This window comes from Ruditapes philippinarum, unplaced genomic scaffold (assembly GCF_026571515.1).
Source record: "Ruditapes philippinarum isolate M1 unplaced genomic scaffold, ASM2657151v2 ctg10633_1_1_1_1, whole genome shotgun sequence".
Taxonomy (NCBI): Eukaryota; Metazoa; Mollusca; class Bivalvia; order Venerida; family Veneridae; genus Ruditapes; species Ruditapes philippinarum.
Genome location: NW_026863491.1, coordinates 26,484 through 46,246, shown reverse-complemented (window position 1 = coordinate 46,246; position 19,763 = coordinate 26,484). Strand labels below are relative to the sequence as shown.

The 19,763-nt window shown below is 32.4% G+C and overlaps 1 protein-coding gene across 1 annotated transcript in view; it reads right to left on the bottom strand.

The window, feature by feature from the left end:
- Positions 1-12,941: 12,941 nt before the first annotated feature.
- LOC132722212 (peroxisomal acyl-coenzyme A oxidase 1-like) overlaps positions 12,942-19,763 on the bottom strand; it is a 29,757-nt gene continuing 22,935 nt past the window's right edge. The window contains exons 9-14 of the mRNA XM_060706661.1: positions 19,357-19,519; positions 17,551-17,741; positions 16,782-16,934; positions 16,466-16,571; positions 13,409-13,555; positions 12,942-13,007 (exon numbers count right to left, since the gene is read on the bottom strand). Of these exons, the coding sequence (XP_060562644.1) occupies positions 12,942-13,007; positions 13,409-13,555; positions 16,466-16,571; positions 16,782-16,934; positions 17,551-17,741; positions 19,357-19,519 (826 nt within the window). The remainder of the gene's footprint in view (positions 13,008-13,408; positions 13,556-16,465; positions 16,572-16,781; positions 16,935-17,550; positions 17,742-19,356; positions 19,520-19,763) is intronic.

Below are 19,763 nucleotides of genomic sequence, written 5' to 3'. Positions count from 1 at the left end.
TGTGTTCAGTTTTTGCCCCTGTGTTGCAGTGTTTCGTATGTCCTGTTGTCAGTGTTGCATTTAAAACCCCTGTGCTTTTCAGTGTTCAGTAGTCCCCCCTATGGGCGTGGGGGGGGCCCTGTGTTGCAGTCAGTGTTTTTCAGTAGTGTCCTGTGTGTCGTGTTGCGTATTTATCCTGTGTGTCAGGGGTTGCAGAAGGCCCCCTATGCGTGGGGTAGTGCCCTGTGTTGCAGTGCGTGTTTCAGTAGTGCCCTGTGTGTCAGTGTTGCAGTAGTATCCGGGTGCGTCGTGTTCAGTATTTTGGGTGTGTGTTAGTATTGTATGTGTGTCAGTGTGTCCTGTTTTTTGCATTTGTTTCAGTGTGCCCCTGTGTGTTCAGTGTTGCAAGTAGTGTCAGTGTGTGGGGTTTCAATAGTTTTTTGTGGTCAGTGTTGCAGTATAATGTGTCAGTGTTTGAGTACCGTGTGTTAGTTTTTTTGAGATTTGTTTTGTGTCGTTTTTTTGAGTAGTGTCCGGGTTTTGCAGTGCAGTTTTTTTCAGTGTGCCCTTTTGTGTAGTGTTGCATATTCCTGTGCTTCAGTTTTTGCAGTAGTGTGCTGGGGGTTCATATTGTCCGTGTTGAGTTTTCAGTAGTGTCCTTTTGTGTCAGTGTTGGGCAGTAGGTCAGGTTTCAGTGTAATGTGATTTTTTTAATTGTCCTTGTGTCACTAATGTTCGTATGTTATTGTATCCTGTGTGTCGTTTGGGCAGTATTTGGGCCCCTTGTGTGCCCTGAGTGGCCTTTGTGTCAGTGTTGTAGTAGTGCCCCTGTGTTTCGTAAATTGTCCTGTGGGGTCAGTGGTGCACTAATTTCATGTGTGTCAGTTTTGCAGTATTTGCCCTGTGTGTCAGTAATGTAGTGTTGCAGAGTGTCCGGGTGTGTCAGTGTTGCAGTAGTGTCCTGTTTTTTGTCAGTATTGAGTTGTTTTTTTTGGGTTGTGTTGTGGGGTATAGTGTCATGTGTGTAAACTTTGTTTAGTGGGGGTGGTGTTTTTATTTATTTTTAATGGAAAAGATTGTTAGTTTTTTTTGGAAGTAGAAAGATTTTAGTATTTTTAGTGGAGTAGCGGGGGATCAACTCGCAACCCCGTTTTTTGTAGGTCAGACGGTTTACCACTGCACTACTGCGCCCGCTATGTTTTATAACTATTTTGGAAGTCCTTTATAAAAATTTTAAAATTGATTTTAATGAAATTTTTAATTTTCACACCTATCATGTAGTTATATAGCTTTTAGCTTAAAGTTTTTTACAATGGCTGATTTTCGTTCCTTGCTCGAGGGGTTATGATAAAGGATTTTAAAAAAAAAACAAAGTAGTAAAAAGAAAATAAGTAGACTTTTTGACGGGGCAATGAAAAAAATGTTAGAAAACATGTTTCTTTAAAATAGAATCGCAGTTCATTTTGACAGTAAGTAAGCAAAAAATTCTAGTAATATTTGTTGCAAATGAAAATGTGGCTTGAACAAGTTTTTTAAATTTTTTTTTCACTTTTTTTAAAGATAACACTTTTTGGGGGGAAATTAGGTAAAAAAAAGTAATTTGAAATTAAGCAGAAAAAAAACCCAGCCCATCTAATTTTTTTAAAAATTTTAAAAAATTAATAAAATTTTAAAGGGAAAAAATTTTCGGGGAAAAAGAAACTAATTTACATATGCAAAAAAAACATTTTTTAAAACCCCACGAAAATTTAGCAAATAAATTTGGGGAAAACAGAAAAAAAAAAAAAAAAAAAACAACAAAAACACACACACCAACAAATTTTGACATTAAAAGTGAATTCAAACCCAAAATGGTATTACCCCGCACTCTACGTCGACCAAGGCACACAGTTGGTTATTTCGCTGAAATCCTCACACCTACCAGAATGTATTTTGGAAATTCGGATATTGCATGGATATTAACGGTTAAAAATGTTAGGGTTTATTAACAAAATATTTTGGTTTTTTCCCTAATATGGTAACAACCCTTTACCTACATCGCCCCAAAGGGACCAGATGGTTTTTTCGCGTGAATCCACTACTAACCCTTTAGAAGGTAGTTGGCAAAAATCTAATTTTTTCATGTTTATCCCCTATAAAAGAAATGTTTTTTCCGAATAAATTACGGGTATATACAAAAAATAGATTTTTCTTCAACATTGAAAAAAACCCCCCTCCCTATGTCCCCCAGGGGACTCTGTAGGTTTTTCGCCTGTAACAAAAATACATCTGGGGAAAATAGTTGGTAAATTTGGATTTTTGCATAATTCTTTTTGTATTTTTTTTCTGAAACAAATGTTACCTTATATAATTAAATATGAGTTTTCTATATGTATAATATGGGGAACACACCTTTACTATAAATCGACCTGGGACTCACTGGTTATTAGCTTTAATCCCAAACGGGCCCCCCTGAAGTAGTTGGTTATTTTTGGGAAATTCATGTAGGTATCCTCTACGTCGACCAGGGTACACAGTTGGGGTTTTTTTTTTGAAACCCCCAATTTCTTTCCCCAAGGTGTTTTGGGAATTCGAAAATTTCTGTTAAAAAAGTTTTTTGGGGTTCGCGCGATAAAAATAGGTTTTCCCCCTTTATTCTGTGTTTAAAAAAGTATGATGTGTTTCTAAAAATTTCATGCTGGTGATAGTGGGGTTTTAATTGCCCAAAATACACTGTTTTTAAAAAGTTGGGAAAATTTCGAATAACCAACAGTTACTATCAGGGAGTTGGTTATTGAATATAAACTTACCAAAAACCTACCAAATTGACGCTATTCCCTTTTTTTATCTTTAAAGGGGGCTCCACTGAGGTTTTTTTGACATGATGGTACTGAAAAATATTTATTCCAGATAAAAAAAGAACTATTTGATGTAGGTTTAGACCAGTAATTTTGCCAAAAAATTTAACTTCCCGCCCCCTTTGTTTTTTTTTTTGTTGTTTTTTTCGAATAATTATTCAAAAAATTGTAAAGAAGACCCAAAAAGAAAGGTTTAAAAAACCCCAAATGGGGTTAGAAAAGATAAAAAAACCCTTTTTCCATTTTATTTCAAAGTATTTTTTTAACTATTTTTGCATAATTTATATTTTTTGTTTTTAAAAACAATTTAAACCTCCCTTTTTAACAACATTAAAGATTAGCGGGTAGAAAAATTTTATACGTGATAACCTCAGTTTTATAAAAGATTTTCACATTTTTAAAAGTTCCCGAAGATAAAGTGTGTTTTAAAATGTCCGAAAATCTTAATTTTTTTAATTTTTATTTTTAATGACATGCAAAAAAAAAAAAAAATTTATGTAAAGTTCTTGCCTACATTTTTGAAATGTATACTTTAAATACATTTTTACGTAACGATTTTTTTGTTTTAGGCGTACGTAACGTTTAATTTTTTTTTCAATGGGTTTTTTAGGGGGGTTCCCTTTGGAAAAAGGCTTTTTTGTGAACTATTTTGAGGACATTCTAAAACTAATAACAATTGCGATTCATAAAATTTTAAAAAAAAAAAAAAAAAACTAATAACAAAAAGGGTTTAAAATTTTATCTAGAATCTGTGAGCAAAAGTTTATATTGTCATGTTTAGCCCCGGTACTAAACTGTAAAAAAATATTTGTTATTTTTTTGGTGAATAAATGCAGGGGCTTTTAATTTTTGGGAATACAGATTTTCCCTTTTTAAAATTTCCCAGCAAACTTTTATATGGGCCCAAATATAGCCCGATATCAGTTTGTTATGCCCGGCCCATATGATTTTTTAAATATCGGACAAAATTTTGGAAAGTGAAAAACCGGTTTTACAAGCCCGGGCCCCCGAAAATCGGCCCTTTACCCATTAGTTTGTTTTTTAAAGCCGGTGTCATACCGGGACAATAAAATTAACTTTAAATTTTTTTTTTCCTAATAAAAAAAATTTTTTATTTGATTTTTTTCTTTCCCAATTAAAAAAAAAAACAAATTTTGAGCTTAAATATGGCTTTTTTTTTTTTTAAATTTTGGAAAAATATACATGTATTTTAAATGAATAAAAATTTTTTTTTTTTAAAAAATTGGTATGTTTAAAAATTTGGGGGTTTGTACAGCAGTTTAAAATCACGGGGTCCAAAAGGGAAAATTTAACAAAGTTTTGGAAACAAGAGCTGTCACGGGAAAAAGACAGGCCAAAGTTTCGCCCTTAAATAAAATTTAGGACGCAGTAAGGGGGGACAAAATTTAGGGAAAAAACCCAAATTTATGTATAAATTATGAAATTAAAATTAAGTTATGGGTAAAAAAAAAAACCTTTTTGGTTTAAAAAAAATTCCCAAATAAAAGGGAAAATAATTCCAGAAATAGTCACGCTAGATTTTTATGAACCTTGCCCCACCCCAACATTTTATGTAATTTAAAAAAGTAAAATATTGGGAAATTTTTAAAGGGTTAGAAAATTAAAAAAAGTAACAAATTTAAATATTTTTTTTAAAAGAAAATCCTAAGTTCAAAGAGAGATAAATCTTTTAAAAATTACTTCAAGATTTATGAACTTTTTCCACATAAAAAATATAATTGATTAAAAGGGAAAATAATTTATTTGAATTTTTGAGGTAAAATTTTTTTAAAAAACTAAAAAATTTTATAGAAAAAAATAACATTTTCCAAAGTAAAAAAAATTTAAAGGGTTAAATGGGGAGATAAATTCTTTGAACATTGGTGCTAGAGGTTAGGGCCCTTTGGGTAAAACCATAAGATGTGGATGATGATAAGGAAATTTTATTTTGAAGTATAAAGTTGATCCCTTTAAAAATAAATAATTTACAGAAAATAAAAAATTTTTTTAAAAAGAAAATTCAAAAATTTTCAAGGGGAAAAAAATTTCTAAAAAAATTGGTGCAAAAAATTATAAACCCCTTTGTCAACATTAAAGAATGGGGAAAATAGAAAAGGGGAAAACATATATTTGAAGTATGAGGTTGTCCCTTAAAAAAATAAAGAATTTAAAACCGGGAAAAAAATGGGTTTTTTTTAAAAAGGGGAAAAAATTCTAAGTTCAAGGGGAGTTTAAAATCTGAAAATTTGGTGTTTAGAGTTATAAACCCTTTGGGTCATTTTTAAGAGGGGGAAAATTGATGAAAAAAAGGGTTTTACATAAAAATTTTTTTAAAAGTATGAGGTTTTTTTCCTTTTTTAAAAAAAATAATAAAAGTAACAGAAAAAAATTGTTTTTTTTTAAAGGAAAATTCAAAAATTTAAAGGGGAGATAAATTTTCTAAAAAAATTAATTGGTGTTAGAGTTTTTTGGAAACCTTGTCACATAAGATTTGGGTTTTTAAATGAAAAAAACGAAATATTTTTTTTTAATTTTTTAAAGGGTTGATGCCTTTAAAAATGAAAAAAAATTTAAATGGGTGAAAAATATTTTACTGAACCAAAAATTTTAAAAGTTTAACCCGGGAAAATCGGGCCCGCGGACGCCGGGGCCCGAAAAAGGAAAAGCTCCCCCTATATTTCGTATGGGTCAAAGTTTTAAAAAATATTTGGGGTTTTTTTAAAGGGGAAAATGGAAACTGAAAAAATTTATTTTGTTGCTTTAAATAAAAATTTAAAAATTTGGGGTTTTATTGCAGCCCTTGCAAAAAAAAACCCCCAAAAAACATAACGGGCAAAACAACCCCCTTTTTTTTTCATGGGTTTTTGTTAAAAATTTATTTTGAAAAAAGAAATTTTTGAAAAAAAAGTCAAAACCCACCCCCCCCCCCCCCAAAAAACAAATAAAGCCCCTTTAAAACCCTATGTTTTTTTAAATTTTTTAAAATTTTTTTTTTTTAGTTTTTTAAAAGGAAGCCCAAATTTGGGTATCTTTAAAATCAAAATAAAAATAGACATTTAAAGCCCAAATTTTCATAAAATTAAAAATAAAAAAATTTTCCCTTTAAAAATAAACAAAACAATATACTGGAAATTTCGAATAAACCCCATTTTTAAAATTTTTTTTTTAAATATTAATCTATTGAAAGTAAAAAAAAGAAAAAAAAATTTTAAAAATGGTTACTAAAACCCTTTATAATGAAGCCCATAAAATTTAAAAAAATTAAAAATTTTTTTAAAAAGAATATAATAGATTAACTCTTAAAAAATTTTCCCCACTAAAATTGACATTATTTTTTTTATCAAAACTAAACCCCTTAATTTTCAGTTTTCCCAAACTTTAAAAATTAATATTTTTTTGATTTTTTACATTAGATTGAAATTAAATTGGTAAAAAACCCCTTTGGCCACCCTTAAATTTGGGTTTATTTCTTTTTGTAAATTTTTATATTTTTGTCAAAAAATCACTTTTAATTTTTTTCTCGTTTTTCCATTTCTAAAAAAAATAAAAACCATTTTTATTTTAAAAATAAAAACATACCTGTTTTAAAAAAGATAAAAAAGACCTAGTAATAATTTTTAATTTTATTTTTCCTTGTTTTCCTTTTGGAAAACTTAAAACAAAAAAATTAAAAATGCCAAAAAAACTTTATGTTAAAAAGTTTATTTAAATTCCATTTAAAAACTAAAAGAAATAAAATTAAACTTTTCCCTTTTGTAAGGGGTTTGTTTTTTTTTCTCTCTAAAATTTTCCAGCTATTAGGGAATAATAGAAAAAAAAAAAATGAAAAATATCGCAATTATCCCAAAATTATTAAAGAAAAAATGCAAAAAAATAAACAATGTAAAAAAACAATCCCAAAAAAATAAAGCTAGCCCGGGCCCTTTTCTTTTTGGCCCAAAGGCAGGGGTAAAAAAGGGTTTTAAATAATATTTTTAAAAAAGCTAAAACCAAAAAATCCCCCTTAATAACGAAAAAAAAACCAAAAATTTGGGGAATATAAATTAACAAAATCGAAAGGAAAATTTAGTTTTAAAATAATTTTTAAAAATTTTTTTAAATTTGTTTCATAAAAGCTATAAACCAAATTTTTTAATTTTTTTGATATGTGCGTTTTAAAAATCCCTGAATGAGTAAAAAAAATACAATAGGGAAACATCTTAATGAAAATTTAAAACACCCCCTTGGGGATTTTTTTTTTTAAATAAAAAAAGGAAGGTTTTTAAACCGGGCGAAAAATTCCCCCAATTTTAAAGCACTGATTATGGACTACACAAATTTTTTTGCCGCTGTTTTTTTTTTCCCCTCCCTAAATAAAATATTTTTTAAAATTTCCCTTTTTCCCGGAAAAATAATAACGCATCTTTTTCTGATGTTTTCATTTTACAATTTTTTCTTTTTTTTCCATATAAAATGCTAAAGAAAACATCCCCACTTCACCGACCCTACAAAATTTAAATAAAAAGGGTTTTTAAAAAGAAAAATTTTTGCCCGGGGAAACTCTAACCCAACCAAAAAAAACCTTCCCAAACCCAAGTATGAGGCTTTTTTCTTTACAAGTCCCAAAGAAATGGCGTCACCTTTAAACTGGTCAGGCCCAAGGGGGCCCGGGAAGAATCTTTAAAATTCCCAGAAAAGATGTAAAAAAAATAAAAATAAAACCCGGGCCTGAAAAACAAAAGTTTTAAAATGATTTTAAAACCCCAAATAAAACCAACACAAAAAATTTAAAATATTTTTTTCTTAAATATATCCCCAATAATGTTTATTTTTTAACTATATATTTTTAAAATGAAATGATTTATTTCTTTTTTTGGGCAAATATGTTTGAACTTTTAAAGGCTAAAATTTGATCCCAAGCCCTTTTTCATTATTTCCCAAAAATTTTTAAAGAGCCATCTTTTTTTTAAAATTTTTCGCTATAAATTTTTATTTAAAAGTTCTATTCAGTGGGTTTTTCCCCTTTTGGGGACACCTTCAATTGGGGTTTTTTTGTCTTTTTTTTTAGGGCCCCGTCCCCCTGTACATCCCATTTTCCGAAACTTTTTCCTAAAATTTTAAATTCAAATTTCCCAGCTGCGGGAAACTTTTTTTTAATTTTTTCATGACTGTTTTCTGAAAGTAAAAATTAAAAAGAAAAAAAAACCCTTTTAACTATTTTTTTTCCCTGGCAGAATTTTATAGAAAATGTAGGGGGTAGACTATATATACCCCCTTAAAATTTTTTTGGGAATTTTATTTAAATTAAATATTACTTCTCCAAAACTTTCCCAAGTTTTTCCAAAACTAAAATTTATTTTTTTTTTAATAAATTTAAAACATTTTTCAATTTTAAAGGTTTTAACTCATAAAAAATATTAATTTTAAACCCAAAAATTTTAATAAAAATATTCTAACAAAAACCTGTTTTTCCTCTTTTTAAAACAAAAGGGAAACCCTAAAGTGGGGGTTTTTATCCCAAATAAAATCACGGGTATTTAAACATTTTGCCCAAAACCCTTTTTACAGATTTTTGGGACATTAGTTTTAAAAAGGGTGAGGCGCTAAAAAATGAGTATGGAAAAAAAATCGACGCATTTGGTCCTTTAAAAACCTAGGAAAAGGAAAAGTTTTTTTATCTGTTGTTTTTTTTTAATCAAAAAAATTTATACCCAAAAATTTGTTTTTCATTTGCATTATAAATCACTTTGATATTTGAATAAAAATCATTAAAATCAATAGGGCACCCTCCTGATTTTAATTTCCCTTCGCATTTAAACCCCAAAAACTTTTTAATTTAAAGGCAATAAAAAAATTTTTTGGGTTTTTTTTATTTTTTTTTATAAAATTTTCCTTTTTTTATGCAGGGGTTTTGAGAACATAGGGGAATAAAATTTTTTCTTTTTTTAATCAAATTTAAGTAAAAATTGAAAAGGTTTTCCCTTCGGGTCTGTAAAAATTTAAATTGTTTTTGGTTATCCAAAAAAATTTTTAAATAAAAATAAAAAAAAATTAAACTTTTGCACTCCCTTTTGGCCCAAAGTTTTTCTTTTCCCCAAAAACGTCTCTTTCCCCTTTTTTGCCAAAACCCGTTGAACTGAAAATGCCAACTGATTTTACAATGCAGTGTTTCAAAAGAACTTTTTTTGGGAAAATCGCTTTTTTTGATACCTCCCTTTCAAATGTCGGTATGTGGAAACCCGAAAATTTTATGAAAATTTTTTTTCCTAAAAAACATTTCCCAAAAGTTTTTCAAAAAAACATTTTTAAAACATAAAATTTTTAAAAGGGGTGGGAAATTTGGAAATGTAATAAAAGGGCCTTTATTTTTATGCTTTTTTTCCGTTTTTTTACTGTGATAAAAATAATATTTTGATAAAAACCCCTACTGGGAAAATTTTAATATAATTTATTTTTTACTGTTTGCCGGACCCATATCTTTAATGCAAAATTAAAAAAAATTAACTAAATGGAAAAAACAGGCCCCCAAAAAAAAAGGGGGTCATACGTAAAAGTTCTTTCTTTTAAAAAAGAAAGTGATGTTTAAAACATTTTTCATGTTAAAAGTTTTAACAAAAATTTGGAAAGGGTTTTTAAAAGGTTTATTTTTTCAAAAAAATTTATGAGTAAATCAAAGATTTTAAAGGGTTTTAAAAAAGGAGAATGCGCGACGTTTAGGCCCGCCCAAACTGCAAAAAAGTAAAAATCTTTAAAAAACAGAAAAAAACATGAAAAAAAAGGAAAAATTTTTTTTTTTAACCCTTATAAGGGGTTTGGAAAAATTTTTAAATTTGTGAAAAACCGGTATTTTAAATTTTTTTTCGTTTGGGAATGGGCCAATTATGGAAAAATTAAAAATTGCAAACTGGTGTTTTCCCCCAGTGAAATAATTTTTTTATTTTAAAAATGAAAACAAAAAAGAAAATTCTCTTTTTTAAAAAATTAACCCAAAATTTAAAAGTTATTAAATAATTTAAAGTCTACATTTTTACACTAAAGTAATAATTATATGTCTTTTGTGTTAAAACAAAAACACCAAATAATGACAGGGCCCAAAAAACTTTTTTTAAAAACAGTATGAACCCGACCCGAAAACTAGTGTTGGGAAAAATTTTTTGTGACATAAAAAAAATTTTTGCAAAAAACTTGTTTTCAAAAAAAAATAATAAATTTCCCTTTTTGTGAAAAGATAAAATTAACATCCTTTTTAACTAAAGAAAAATTTAAAATTTCCAAAACCATTGAAACAAAAAGGTTTTTTTGTAAACCCCCGTTCCCCCAAAACCCAAATCCAGTTCTTTAATGCTTTTTTAACTGGTAAATTTAAAAATCCTCAGGAAAATTTAGTTGGCCACCACCAAATTTTAAATTTTTTAAATTTTACACGACACCAATACCCGATTTAACCCGTGTTCCCCCTAATTTTTGTCTGTTGTCCCAAGGAAAATTTTTTTCCCCAATAGGGGAAAAAAAGCGGAAAAATCCTTTTGTGGGTTTAAAAATACAAAAATATTAATTTTTAAAGGAAAAAAACTTTCAAAATAAACAAAAAAAAAGTGGCAAAGTTTTTGCTTAAATTTAAAAACAAATTATTTCTTATTTATGTCAAAAAAGTTGTAAGGTCCTTAAAAGGTTTTTTTAAAAAAATTTAATTACCAACCAATTTAACGTTGACGCGGGAAAATTTTAAAGATATAAAAAACCCAAAACCATTTTTTGTCCCAAAATATTTTTTATTTATTTTTCCAAAAAATTTTAATAAACATCAACCAGTTAAACAAATTATGTTAATGATTTTTTTATCAAAAAAGGGATTAGAAAATGCTAAAATTACCCCCCGGGGTTTTTTTAAATATTCGAATTTTTTCCCCTTTTTTTGAGTTTTTTTGCCAAAAAGTAAACCCTGCCCGGTTTTTACGGTGGCCCTAGGTTAAACCCATTTCCCTTGGGGCAAAAATTCGATAAATATCCGTTCAATTTGGGTTAAAAAAGCGTTTTAAAAATTTGGAAATTTTTTTCCCCGGTTTTTTGGTCCTGTTAAAGCAAAAAAAATTAAAACCCTGAAAAAAACTTAAATCATGGGCCAAAAAGAAAAATAAAATTTGGACCGAGTTTCCCCCTATATAAGTGAAATATGTCAAAATCGGATAGACCCTCGGTTTCCCATAAAATGGTTTGGGGCCCACACAGTATTTATCATTTTAGCCGATTAAACCCGGCCCCCATATAGGTATGTTTGCTTTGGGGTTTCATGTAAAAAGAGTGAAAATGAAAGTATTTTTAAAATTTAAAACTTTGTAAGGGGTTTCCCTTTTTTGAAAAATCCCTAAAATTACAAAAGGGGGATGTTTTAACCCCTAGATCCCCGGAAAAAGGAAAAAAACAGAAAATTTTTTAAAAGTTTTTAAAAAAAAAAAGTTTGGGAAACAAAAATTTGTAATACCCGGTTTTTTTTTGGTTTTAAGGAGGTTTGTCCCTGCTCTATTTTTTACTGTAAAGGCGTTTAAGGGGGGGAAGTTTATTTCCGGGGATAGATTTCTGTAAAGGCGTGAAGGAAGTAGTCCCCCTGTTTTATAGTTTAAATGTAAAAGGCGTGAAAGAAGGAAGGGCCCTGCTCTAAAAGTTACTTGGGAAAAGGCGTGGGTGGAGAAAAAATCATGCTCTATAGGGTTTCTTTTATAGGCATGGAGGAGGGAGTTCCCGGGTCTATAGCTACTGTATAGGCATGGAGGAGGTAGTCGTGCTCTATAGCTACTGTATAGGCATGGAGGAGGTAGTCGTGCTCTATAGCTACTGTATAGGCATGAAGGACGAAGTCGTGCTCTATAGCTACTGTATAGGCATGGAGGAGGTAGTCGTGCTCTATAGCTACTGTATAGGCATGAAGGAGGTAGTCGTGCTCTATAGTTACTGTATAGGCGTGAAGGAGGTAGTCATGCTCTATAGTTACTGTATAGGCGTGAAGGAGGAAGTCGTGCTCTATAGGTACTGTATAGGCGTGAAGGAGGTAGTCATGCTCTATAGTTACTGTATAGGCGTGAAGGAGGAAGTCATGCTCTATAGTTACTGTATAGGCATGGAGGAGGTAGTCGTGCTCTATAGTTACTGTATAGGCGTGAAGGAGGTAGTCGTGCTCTATAGTTACTGTATTAGGAGGTGTTATAGCGAAGGTAAGTATCATGCTCTGTAGTTACTGTATAGGCGTGAAGGAGAAAGTCATGCTCTATAGTTACTGTATAGGCGTGAAGGAGAAAGTAATTCTCTATGGGTACTGTATAGCCGTGAATGAGGTAGTCATGCTCTATAGTTACTGTAAAGGCGTGAAGGAGGAAGTCATTCTCTATAGTTACGGTATAGGCGTGAAGGAGGTAGTAATTCTCTATAGTTACTGTAAAGGAGTGAAGGAGGTAGTCATTCTCTATAGTTACTGTAAAGGAGTGAAGGAGGAAGTCATGCTCTATAGTTACTGTAAAGGAGTGAAAGAGGAAGTCATTCTCTATAGTTACTGTAAAGGAGTGAAGTAGGTAGTCTTTCTCTATAGTTAGTGTAAAGGAGTGGAGGAGGAAGTCATGCTCTATAGCTACTGTAAAGGAGTAAAGGAGGAAGTCATGCTCTATAGCTACTGTAAAGGCGTGAAGGCGGAAGTCATTCTCTATATTTACGGTATAGGCGTGTAGGAGGTAGTCAGACTCACCACTTTAGATAATATTATAATCTTAGGGCATGACTGGTGACATGTCCGGGGCCCGTACTCTCAGTGTCTGAAATGGCGGATGGACCAAAAGTCTACCAAACAGTTAAGGAAGAGATGCCGTTTAAAGGTTTTTTCTATTTTTAGCTCTGGCGGCCATCTTGTTCAGCAGACCGGATCCATTTAAGCAGTTTCGGAGGTGATCATCTAAGGATCATTCCTATAGTTTCATTACTATTGATGTACGGGTTTAGTTTAGTTAATTATTAGCGACAGACGATACAAGCCGAGTGCCGAGCCTGGGTATCATTTAGCTCATGATGTGCTGATGTGAGCTACTAACATATAGCCCATAACTATAAATAAGAATAAATGACAAAAAAAAGAAATCGTTAACAACTATGTTTTGGCTCTGATCAAAGTTTCAATTGTATTCTAGACGTGACATCTACTCGAAACTTATTCGTCTTTAATCTACATTGCTGTTTAAATGAAAAAATGTGAAATAGGATTATATTTTACATAAAAGAGTCTATCTCGACGTTAAATTTGCTAAATGGGAAACGCCGCCACAACTAAATTTTAACAATAAAAATCATCTTTACCTTTCCTGGCATGTTTAATCAAATCTATATGTTATTTCCGATATTCGATGCAGAATTTACATAAAAATAATAAGCCAATTCTGTACCTTTCTTAACATTTTAATTTGGTAACATGCACTAGCAGGCAAGTACCAATAGAGAGATGTTATAACCTCCGAGAGAGATTTGCCAGGTTTGTGTTTACCAGGCGTAATTGAAGTGTTTACAGACAAATCAGCTAGTCATCAAATATGTGGTTACAATGTCATTATTTACAATATCCTTCATTAATGATTTACCTGCATGAAATCCCCTAGTCTCTGATTGATACCATATACAGCATACATCTTGCACAATGTCTCCAGTGCTCCAGCAACAGACCGGTCAATGTCCAGGCGATTCACGATATAACTAAACTGCTTTACCACGTAAGTCTGGCAGTGCATCTATTATATATAATACAATTATTTAACAAACATTTTTTTAACAAAGACAGTTTGAACATAATCACTATAAAAGTTCAACTTGACAGCTGGACAAATAATGGTTTTCATTTTCATGAAAATTTAGAAAGATTTTAGCAGATTTGGAGACTTTTGTATTGGGTCAGAAATATTGACCATTATATAATACAACTCAAGATGAGTATAATATGGCTCTTTGATTTGCCTTATAAGTCAACATGTAAGTAAATACATGTATAATAGTACCAAAAAATTGATTTATCCTATGAAACAACCAATGAAACATGACTGTATGTATAAATGTTCATATAATATAATAATTTGTATTTGTAATAACTCACTTAATAAAGGAAATGAAATTTGTATTAGTTACAAAGGTACTAAATACTTGTATAGGAAACAATATATATACAGTGCAATCACTTCAGAAAAATACCCTCTGTACAGCAATAACCTCTGAACACTATCAATTATTCCCAAAGGAAAACTTCACAATACTGTACTGTATATCAAAGGATGGTTCTCTACAGACCTTGTACTGTATGTCAAAGGGTGATGCTCTACAGAGCTTGTACTGTATGTCAAAGGGTGATGTTATACAGAACTTGTACTGTATGTCAAAGGGTGGTGCTCTACAGAGCTTGTACTGTACGTCAAAGGGTTGTGCTCTACACAGCTTGTACTGTATGTCAAAGGGTGGTGCTCTACACAGCTTGTACTGTATATTTAAGGATGGTTCTCTAAAGAGTTTGTACTGTATGTCAAATGGTGATGCTCTACAGAGCTTGTACTGTATGTCAAAGTGTGGTGTTATACAGAACTTGTACTGTATGTCAAAGGGTGATGCTTTACCAAGCTCTACAGAGCTTGTACTGTATGCCAAAGGGTGGTGCTCTACAGACCTTGTACTGTATGTCAAAGGGTAGTGCTCTACAGAGCTTGTACTGTTTGTCAAAGTGTGCTGCTTTACACAGCTTGAACTGTATGTCAAAGGGTGGTGTTATACAGAAGTTGTCCTGTATGTCAAAGGGGGGTGCTCTACACAGCTTGTACTATATGTCAAGGGTGGTGCTCTACAGAGCTTGTTATGTTTGTCAAAGGATGGTGCTCTACAGAGCTTGTACTGTATGTCAAAGAATGGTGCTCTACAGAGCTTGTACTGTATGTCCAAGGGTGGTTCTCTAAAGAGCTTGTACTATTTGTCAATGGGTGGGGCTCTACAGAGCTTGTACTGTATACCAAAGGGAGGTGCCCTACATATCTTGTACTGTATGTCAAAGGGTGGTGCTCTACAGAGCTTGTACTGTATGTCAAAGGGTGGGAATCTACAGAGCTTGTACTGTTTGTCAAAGTGTAGTGCTCTACAGAGCTTGTACTGTATGTCAAAGGGTGGTGCTCTACAGAGCTTGTACTGTATGTCAAAGGGTTGTTCTCTACCGAGCTTGTACTGTATGTCAAAGGGTGGGATTCTACAGAGCTTGTACTGTTTGTAAAAGGGTGGTGCTCTACGTAGCTTGTACTGTATGTCAAAGAGTGGTTCTCTACAGAGCTTGTACTGTATGTCAAAGGATGGTGCTCTACACAGCTTGTACTGTTTGTCAAAGGGTGGTGCTTTCAGAGCTTGTACTGTATGTCAAAGGGTGCTGCTTACAGAGCTTGTACTGTATGTCAAAGGGTGGTGCTCAACAGAGCTTGTACTGTATGTCAAAGGGTGGTGCTCTACAGAGCTTGTACTGTATGTCAAAGGGTGGGGTCCCACAGAGCTTGTACTGTATGTCAAAGGGTGGTGCTCTACAATGCTGGTACTGTATGTCAAAAGGTGGTGTTATACAGAGCTTATACTGTACGTCAAAGGGTGGTGCTATACAGAGATTGTACTGTTTATCAAAGGGTGGTTCTCTACTGAGCTTGTACTGTATGTCAAAGGGTGGTGCTCTACAGAGCTTGTACTGTATGTCAAAGGGTGGTGCTATACAGAGATTGTACTGTATGTCAAAGGGAGCTGCTCTACAGAGATTGTACTGTATGTCAAAGGGTGCTACTCTACAGAGCTTGTACTGTAGGTCAAAGTGTGCTGTTCTACAGAGCTTGCACTGTATGTCAAAGGGTGATGCTCTACAGAGATTGTACTGTATGTCAAAGGGTGGTGCTATAAAGAGTTTGTACTGTACGTCAAAGGGTGGTGCTCTACAGAGATTGTACTGTATGTCAAAGAGTGGTTCTCTACAGAGCTTGTACTGTTTGTCAGTGTGGTTCTCTACAGAGATTGAACTGTATGTCAAGGTGTGGTGCTCTATAGAGCTTGTTCTGTTTGTCAAAGTGTGGTGCTCTACAGAGCTTGAACTGTTTGTCGAAGGGTGGTGCTATATAGAGATTGTACTGTATGTCAAAGCGTGGTGTTCTACAGAGATTGTACTGTATGTCAAAGTGTGGTGCTTTACAGAACTTGTACTGTATGTCAAAGTGTGGTGCTCTACAGAGCTTGTACTGTTTGTCAAAGGGTGATGCTATACAGGGATTGTACTGTATGTCTAAGCGTGGTGTTATACAGAGATTGTTCTGTATGTCAAAGGGTGGGAATCTACAGAACTTGTACTGTATGTTAAAGGGTGGTGCTATACAGAGCTTGGACTGTATGTCAAAGGGTGGTTCTCTACAGAGCTTGTACTGTATGTCAAAGGGTGGTGCTCTTAAGTGCTTGTACTGTATGTCAAGAGGTGGTGCTCTACAGAGCTTGTACTGTATGTCAAAGGTTGGTGCTCTACAGAGCTTGTACTGTATGTCAAAGTGTGTAGCTATACAGATCTTGTACTGTATGTCAAAGGGTGGTGCAATACAGAGCTTGTACTGTACGTCAACACATCATGAACAATTCTAACACAATGCACAAACCTTTGCAGCTGACACCATTGGTACTCCACACAGGTTCCTAGCTTCCTCTACAGACATCCCACCTTCTATTAAAGACTGCATTCTCTCAGCTATAGTCTTGATTAACCTTAAAGTTAAATAACAGTTTTTTACTTACCGGTATTTAAGTCCTCAAATTCACATTTTTCACATTTTTATATGTCTCCTTTGATTTTAACAATTTTTAATGTAAATGATAATTTAGCATATAAAGTGATGTCCAGTATCTTTAATTCGAAAAAAAAACTTTTCTTACATAAACAGAGTACATGTAAATACCCTTATAAATCGTTATTACCTGGCTGCTGTGTGTTCATATGCATCAATCAAATCAACCATGTTGAGGGAATCATTGAGGGAACTTCTCTGTTTCACTGGATTGTTGAGGTAAGACATAAATCCTACAAGTGTCTGTCCACTGGCCGCCTGGGCATACTGTTTTACTAAATATCTGATACAAAATAACTAGAAAAATATTTTATCATACCATAGTTTCATAAAAAGTTCATGTGATTCAAGTAAAAATGGTAGAAGTTTTAAGCAGAAAATGAACTTTGTTATAATTAAATAAACAAATTTTCATAATGAATATTTTGTATGCTTGAATTTTAACCCCTACTGCAAGCATAATGTAGTAACTTCCCAGCTTGGTTGTTGTAAGAAGTCCTCGGTTAACATATATGCTATTGTCATATAAAAACATAAATTGCACATGTTTGTTTGGTTGTTTCATTTTACGCCTTTTCCACACAGTATTTCAGTCATATAGGCGAGTAGTATCCTAACCATCGTTCCTGGAGAGTTACATCAGTACTAGACAACCTTCCTCCGCGCTAAACTACCAAAGCATCTCCCGGGGATCGAACCCACGCCAGAGAGGTAACTGGATTAGAAGTCATCGACTCTAACCCCTCGACCACGGAGGCGGTAAATTGCACATGTTTGCAGAACATGCATGATTGAAACGTTTAGACTTTAGATGACAAGAGGATAGTATTTGATCCCCCCAGTCACTATTAAATAATTAAAATTACATATTCAAACAAGTTGAATTATTATCTGTGTACCTTGCACACTGTAGATACATTACAGTATTCTCTCCCTCGTATGTACAAGCAGGAGTTACATATGCCCAAATCTTAGGGATCCCACTGGCATGTGTGTAACCATGACCACCACATGACATACGTAGTTTGTCTACACCATTACTGGTTGTTTCTGCTGAAAATGCCTTCAGCCCAGCAGCAAGAGCATGAAGCTGAAAGTTTGGGAAATTTTACATATTATGAAGGATATTATGAATGGTCATAGAGGTATACACTATTTCTCAAATCTCTACTGTCTTGTTTTTATGATGGTCAAGTCATGGTCATATCAAAACAGAATTTTAATGAATTATTACAGTGCCTGTGATTACGCTGAAGAAAACAAAATAAAAGATTCTCTTATGCAATAATCAACATCAGTTTAGCAGTTTTAGCCATGCACCACCCATAGAAATTTGCTTATTATATTATTTTCAATTTCTGTAATTTAGTAAGATTTTTATTAAGCAGCAAACAAGTATTCTACAAGCCAAGGTATTAACATCCCATAACCTGCTGGAACCGAATGTGATTAGCTGTCAGCATCAGTGTAGAGCCAGGGTCCAGCCTGCATCTACCTCAAATTTTAATTCTAATATCATTATTATGAAGTATGGCAATTACAAAAAGCAAGAGCACAGCATGCAGTGTTAACGTTCATCTGTTAATAACAAAATTTCATAAATAAAATGCGGATAACTTCTAAAAACATTGCTTTCATATGATAACGCCTCTTATCTAATAACAGCACCTATCATGATTACGCCTCTTGTCTAATAACAGTGCCTATCATGATTACGCATCTTGTCTAATAACAGTACCTATCATGATTACGCCTCTTCGCTAATAACAGTACCTATCAAGATAACGCCTCTTGTCTAATAATAGTACCTATCATGATTACGCATCTTGTCTAATAACAGTACCTATCATGATTACGCATCTTGTCTAATAACAGTACATATCATGATTACGCATCTTGTCTAATAACAGTACCTATCATGATTACGCATCTTGTCCAATAACAGTACCTATCATGATTACGCATCTTGTCTTATAACAAAACCTATCATGATTACGCATCTTGTCTAATAACAGTACCTATAATGATTACGCATCTTGTCTAATAACAGTACCTATCATGATTACGCATCTTGTCTAATAACAGTACCTATCATGATTACGCATCTTGTCTAATAACAGTACCTATCGAGATAACGCCTCTTGTCTAATAACAGTACCTATCGAAATAACGCCTCTTGTCTAATGACAGTACCTTTTTGGTAATTTTCGTATATTGTAAGTGCCTTTTGTAATGTTTAAATTATTTTCTTTGTTCACATTTAGTTCACTTTTTAAATAAATTTTATTTCTTTTAAAGAAAATTAGCATGAATCTAGAGCCATACAACTTTAACAACTCAAGTGTCAAGTTGATCGAATAATTAAAGTTTTAATGTACCAACATAATATTTAGCTTGTATATATTATTATACTTGCCATTCATGATGTTTATATGGCTGCTTCAAACTCATTAATTAATTTTCATTCTAGGAGAGCAATTGCATGTGCAGTGTAATATTCATGATATTTTTTTTAACTCAGAATATGACTTGCAATGTTTAAATGTTGTACATGTATAAACATCACCTTGTGTTAAACTTTTATATGATTACTTGCCAAACACAGTATTATAATTAGTAATTTCTTTAAACATTCTAGACCATATTCCATCTTTTATCTTTTTATCTTTATCTATGAAAAAATAAAAAATATTTGAAATATTAACTGCTGCCATTTCGTCAAAGATTCCTTTCTCCATGTCAGCATTAATTCTCATGTACTCCATTAACATAACATCTCCAGTGAAATATAAGGCATATGTTGAAGCTAACAAGGGGAACAATTTCTCTTGTTGTGTCTGGTAATCTATCACCTGGGGCTCCTCACCTCTGAAATGAAAGTTAGAACATAATGTAGAACTCATTCTCATAACTGTATTGGATCTCAAATATGTTTTTAACTTCAAATGAATTAATAACTAGTAATTTAGAGAATTAAGTCTGAAAAAAGAATATACTATCATATCAGAAATTGTTATTTAACATAAAGACAGAGCCTTATTTATAATATAATTTAAATCAGATTAAGTTTAAATCCAGGCTTTTCTGATATCTTATACATGTATACTGAGGA